The sequence below is a fragment of the Pholis gunnellus genome (genome assembly GCF_910591455.1).
Source record: "Pholis gunnellus genome assembly, chromosome: 4".
In the NCBI taxonomy this organism is placed as follows: Eukaryota; Metazoa; Chordata; class Actinopteri; order Perciformes; family Pholidae; genus Pholis; species Pholis gunnellus.
In genome coordinates, this window is record NC_136530.1 from 4,846,124 (window position 1) to 4,852,421 (window position 6,298).

The 6,298-nt window shown below is 40.5% G+C and overlaps 1 protein-coding gene across 1 annotated transcript; it reads right to left on the reverse strand.

Moving 5' to 3' along the window:
• Nucleotides 1-1,566: 1,566 nt before the first annotated feature.
• LOC306694486 (Rieske domain-containing protein) lies at nucleotides 1,567-3,537 on the reverse strand (the record flags this gene model as incomplete). Its single annotated transcript, XM_079157366.1, has 3 exons — nucleotides 1,567-1,700; nucleotides 2,269-2,384; nucleotides 3,348-3,537. 3 exons carry the CDS (start codon nucleotides 3,535-3,537, stop codon nucleotides 1,602-1,604), a joined length of 405 nt encoding a protein of 134 aa, XP_079013492.1. The 3' UTR covers nucleotides 1,567-1,601.
• Nucleotides 3,538-6,298: the final 2,761 nt, after the last annotated feature.

Sequence of the window (6,298 nt, forward strand, 5' to 3'; positions counted from 1 at the left end):
CGTGAACCTTCCTCTGGCGCCTTACGAACCATTTCTTTTGAGTCCCATTGCGTCAGTAACAGACAAACCTGTCAGTGCACAGGCCAGGAACGGAGGGAAACGCTGATGGAGACATCTTGACTCCGGGACCGCCACCAATCCTAATTGCAGTGCCTTTCATGTGTGTTCTACTTGCTGTAACTCTATTTTTTTTTTTATATATATATATATATATATATTCTTTTTTAAACCCGTTCAGAAATACAAATTCTGAAAGGGAGTTTCTGTTGCGCGACATCACTGGAATAAGTGTCTAAATGTATCCAAAGGCCACAACTCAGCAAGTGAGTTGAAAACATGGAAGAGAGTTATTGACGGTAATGAGACGGTTTCGTTTAGTTAGACATTAGCTGCTGAAAGAAAGTGTCATTACGTCTCCGCTGTTACATGATTGTACCGATTCTTCCACTGAAATGAGTGGAAGCTTTATACTCATGAATATAATACTTGTTGAAATACACTGGCAGCCTGTTAGGAGCTCAACATTACACACATAATTGATTTATCTGTACTATTGATTTTGTGCATGTTGTCCAATTGAACTGCAGTTACAAATCACTAGATTATCTCTGCTTTTTGCATGTATTGTAATGACTTCTAATATCAACTCTAATGACACAAAGGCTTCATGTCTGGCTGCATTGTCAATTCATCCCCTCATTGCAATTATGGTTTGATTTTGTATTAAAAGTTACTGTGAGAAACTTTTAACTGGTTATGAAGCAGTTCAGCGAGAAGATTGGCTATTTCTTCATAGATATTCCTAATGCCCATTATCTGGTCCGATAGGTTCACCCAAAAACTCCTTCAGCTCAGACTCAAGCGGTGCCTCCAGCAGCCACCGGCCCACCGAGGACAGATCCGGCTTCGCTGGCGCCTTCGACCTGCAGTCGGAAGCCGTATTGCTGGGCCCGCTGGAGGTAAAGGAGGTACGGGAGAACCAGAGCCAGGACTCAGCAGGGCCGACTGTCAGACCCTATTGCGGTAAAATTAATGGTTTTCTTAAGGGAATCTGGCACTCGGGAACACTACCGCTTTTGTCCACAAGGACCGCCAAAATCAACACAAAGTAAAAGTTTCTTGCAGTTGCTTTAAATTAAAGATTTGGGAGCATTTTCTGTACGCCAAAAACAGAAATGATTTGCAATACAAGTGCAACAACACTGGCAATAAATAGACTATATAATATCTTTAGGAATCCTTAACAATCTAGAATGATCTAGTGGCAAATAGTTTTATCCTTCCAATAATAAAATACTATATGCTGGTGAGTTCTCTCAACATCTAGTGAGAAAAGTAACATTTAGTGTTTTCACGTTGCATATTTGCTACTGTCTGGTGCATGTTCAGCGTCTGTGATGAAGAATCTACCTGGAATGGCAGCGGGAAAAACTCAAATTTCATGATGTCACGTCCTCTTCAAGACAATCCTCTTTTGACATCATCCTGAGCTTACAGAAATCAAAGTAGAAGCGGTCTGTGAAAAAGACAGATAAGGCTGAGGAATGTTTCAGATTGCTTGGGTTTGTGGAACAAGACTTAAAAATAGACGCAGAGGTTGTTCAACTCTTCGGCTCCGCAGGAAATGGCTCCAGGGAGAGACGACTGCCGTGCTTCACGTACACGTTGCCGTCCTCCAGCTTGACTTCATACACTCGTTGCTGTAAAAAAAGAAAAACAAAAAGGAAGACATAAGAGCTAATAACAACATGAGTAAGAACTCACGCCTTAATGTGTCAAAAGAAGTGAGCTTACAGTATATTTAATGTTAAACAATGTAACGAACCCTTTTGTGAAAACCGTTTGTTTTTATGTTTCTTCTGCTGCTTGTTATGTACGAGAGAAACATCAGTTTATGAAAATGATTAATGGAAAAGAGAACAAGATGTTTACGGAAAGTAAAGCTCTTGTTTGGGACCGTTCACTGCAACCAAACAACAGAATGGTGGGAAAAGAAAAGATGTTCGGCAGAACAAAAAGGGGAAATATAATCTTGACTCTGACTCATGAGCTGTGATTTTTTTTTTCCATGCCGTGTCAATAAATGGAACTTCCTACTTCTGATAGAAGTGGACGATTTGTCTACATGTCGCTGCGAATGTTCTCGTCGACCCCGAGGTGCAGTCAGCGAATGCAGCTGAGGACACGATGGAGATTTGACACGTCTCTAAGTACTTAATGATGATATTTTGGGCATCTTTTTGGGGTCAACTACTGTTTTTCACTGACCTGTAAGGACGTCCCTGACTTCCCCGTCCTGAGGTCAAAGTCGTAGTCGTGCCAGGGACAGAAGACCTGCAGGACTCCGTCGGCCTCCTCGATGTCCCCCTCACACAGAGGACCGCCTGGGAGACGCAAGACAGGAAATTGTTAATCACCGTCTTTTCAAAACAAATGACTTTTGCTGTCGTCCTTCTCGAGATAATGTGATTGTGTTGTGAGGTTTGCATAACAAGCAGAGGCGTGGGGTCGTTATGACGCACAAACACACACCGAGGGCTGCAATCTAATTTAGGGAGCTTTATTACCGTCTCCTGTTCTTTTGTCTCTCGTCTTTACTCACTGCATCTTTCATATTTAAAAATGCATGACTGCCGGCTCGGCTTGCAGATGTCCTCAGCTACGATACGACATACGCCGAGTATGTTGACTTTGGACGACATCAACATACATGTAACTGAGCAAATCATTATTGTATATCTGTATATGACAAAAATATGAAAATAGTATATTTTTAAATAATTTATTCGTAGATTTAATAGTTTATGTAGAATAAGCATGTAATTCCATTTTAGATTGCCACTGACTTCTTTTTAACCAAAAAATAAAATTGATGTTCATTTTTTTTAGTGTATATAGCAAATAACAGTAAAATGAACAGTTAGTTGTTTCTCAAACAGGCATATACCTGAGTGTACCCAATATAACACATTGCTAGATGGCCTCCTCTCTCTATTAGCCCCCCCCCCCTGTTCCAGGGGCCCCAAAGCAACCACTCTGCCCTCACTCTGTTTAGTTACGGCCCTGTTAACATGGTGTGGACGCACCTTATATACTGTATGTGTGGGTCTGATAAACCTATGAAAGGACAGCAGGCTGCCACTTTTTTTGTAGACCTTTCAGTACCAGCTGAGAGATAAATTAACCAGAACCTCATACTCTGTTTGAGGAAGTGACGCACAGGTGTACAGTCGGGTCATTACAGTGAATTCGCTTATTATTTAACTCTTTTTTTTTAATGTGTTGTGTAGCCTCTTATGCACTATTCTGTCTTTTTAGAGGTTGTTAAGGTCGATGCTTTTTTTTACCGGAATGTGAACAGCGAGCGTCCATCGCGAAGAACTCCTCCTTCACGTAGAAGAGGCAGACGTCAGAGCCGCTGCCGAGCGAGGAGTACATGAGGCGGCAGCGCTTCGTGGAGAGTCCCGCTACCGGGCCTATGAGTCTCCATGAGACACCCTCCGTGTTTCCCTCTTCATCTCCGGAGCCAGACGCCATAAAGAACAGCGAAATGAGCCGGGGTTGTCTTTCTAATTTGCGCTGCTACTCGGCTGCAAAATGCGATTTGGCAGTTTATCTCGGTGGAGAATATATTCCGTTTTATCCACCGGGCCGAGCGGTGCGACGGTCAGCGGTGCGGGACTGAGCTGCATCCATCCGGGCTGACTGCAGCCTGCTGCCGGTGAGCCGTGACGCCGTCACACCGAGAGGCACGAGCACGGCTGCTAACAGCTAACGAGCAGCACAGCCTTATTATATTCTCTTAGTTTTATCAGTTTAATATACAGCTGCTCTTAAAATAATCACAAAGCCGAGGCAGCAGCTAGATCCAGCTTGCAGAAATGGGCCTTTCATCTTAAATCAAAGAGTTTTAGAGGCACCTCGGGTAAACAAAAAGTTGCGTTTTAAAAACACTCACCCATTTAGAGATGTTGTGCTATTTTGCTTCCAGAACATGTGCTCTTTCAGACTAGTGGAGAGAAAACATCCAACATATAGCTGTTTATTTGACTACTTTGTCATTTTATTTCCCCTAAATTCCCCTAAAGTTAACATGCGATAATGGCTTTGATAATGAAACATTCCTTTTTTAGAAAAAATGTAATAAAGAAACTTAATGTAAGTAATCAACTGAAGTTTTATTGTGATATCAAATTTTTATTTTTATTTGTTCACCCTATTCCCCTGTAGTGTCATTGTGTAATTTTACAAAACATATCTTTAAAGGCTGCTTTTTTATTCAGACTGATCCAGAACTCTCCACTTCAGTTGCACTTAAATACAGCAAACTTTCCAGTTGCATTGCTCTCTATATTCTAAAGGTTTTTATGGAGGGATTTGTTCAAATATCATTCAGAGCCTGAAACATTTTATTCTTAAAAACGTTTTCTTAAATGTCTGTTGACAGTATTTTGGGTTTTATGGAGTGATACAAAGAGATATCCAAAATCCCCCGCTGTAAAAACCTTTGACTCTAATATGTCAATGAAATAAAAGAAGAATTTTGAACCTGGCTTCATCCAAAGTTCAGATTTCTGTTCTGAAAATGTATGCAAATTAGCACATATTTAAATACAAACTTGTAAGAAAACTTGTGATGCAAAAAATAATAATAATTAATATAAGTAAACAAATGGGGAATTTTCATTCTATTAGTTACATTTTTTCCCCTTAATTTGGGGACTTCTGTCCATCATAATAAACATGCTACATGTTTCATGAAGAACACACCCCGACACACATTTCATGTTCATTGATTAAAGTCAGTTTGTGACTCTGTGTTATGTTCAAACAATAAAACTCTGCAAACATACCAATCCTCCGTGCTTTCTTGGTGGCCCTATTGAGTTTACTGGGAGCCCTTTAATACACAGAGCGTTGGACTTCTTCCCAAAGAGTGCGGTGAATGAGGATCATTACTTTTTTTATGTACCGCGCATGTAGTTCAAAACCATTTCTTAATTATCAGCCATAAAGCCTGCTATTGTTCTTACATGGCAGACTCCATAGGCGCTCCAGACAGGTATTTGGCAGATTTCTTCAGGTTTCCACAGTGCAGGTTCTTAACATTATTACAAGTTGTTGGTGAGCCAGGTTTTTAGTTGTTGAGCTTGCGTGTCAACAGTGTAATGTTTTCACTTGCGGCAACAACAAAAAAATCGATTACAGTCAGCAGAACTTTATCAAATAAAAGTTGATGGAACAGATAAAACGTAACCTCAGAGACATACGTCAATAAACAGGATCTCCAACTTCTGTCAATCAGTTTAACCTCAACCTTTAATATTTGTGCCATATGTCTATGACAAAGTAGATTTATTGCTCATAATTATCGTCAGTGTATAAAACCGACCTTTCCAGTAGCATTGAAGTTGGGATTTCTTGCCACATATAAATTTATCCAATTGGCAAATTGCTAACAAAGAAAATACATAACTGATCTGTATTTCTTCAACTTTTATTCGCTTTGTCTCCATCGCTTCATTGTGCCAGTAATAATGCCGCTGGCGGTTTAGCCTAGAAGTAATGCGAGTTACTGTCTAGACCGGAGTGATGCATAACAGAGGCCGCTTGTTCTGATTCCTGACTTTGAGAAACTGACTCATGTATGGCGCCCTTACAGCAGGAGGAGGGACGAGAAAACGTGTCATGGGCAGGAAGAGAGAATGTGCACTGCGTCTTGTCAGAAGTTGGATCTCAGCGAGAGTAAATGTGAAGTAAAATCTCAGAAGAATGAGGAGAGCCAGTGTAAAGAAACCTGAGCTGAGAGAACAAATTCTCAAATATGTTGTGTTCTAGGCCTCTAACAGCCTCAGCAGATTGGCAGGTTATCATCATTATAACTCATTCTACACACATCCTGATGTGTTCCATTAAGTGTGAATGCTGACTAAAGACTTCTACATGCCAACAGTTTGGATGAGGTACTAAATATTATGGACCAACATGTCATGTAATAGTATGGTGCTCATCTTTGTTTGGCTTTGGTCTTTGGTTCTGCCTTGACCATTGCTCAGCATCACTTTGTATAACTGAGTTCAATTGGTTATTGTGTGCCAAGTCATGACGGTGTAACTCTGTCTCTGATAAAATTAAGTTCCCATATAACTTAGTTGCATTTTGAGGGAAACTTATTTTCTCACGCAACATGGTCACAGTTTGAGAAATTTGAAACACGTGGTTTACGTTGTAAATTGAACGGAAAACACTACAAAACTATCATAAAAATCATGGTTTGGCTTAAAATAACAAGACAAAA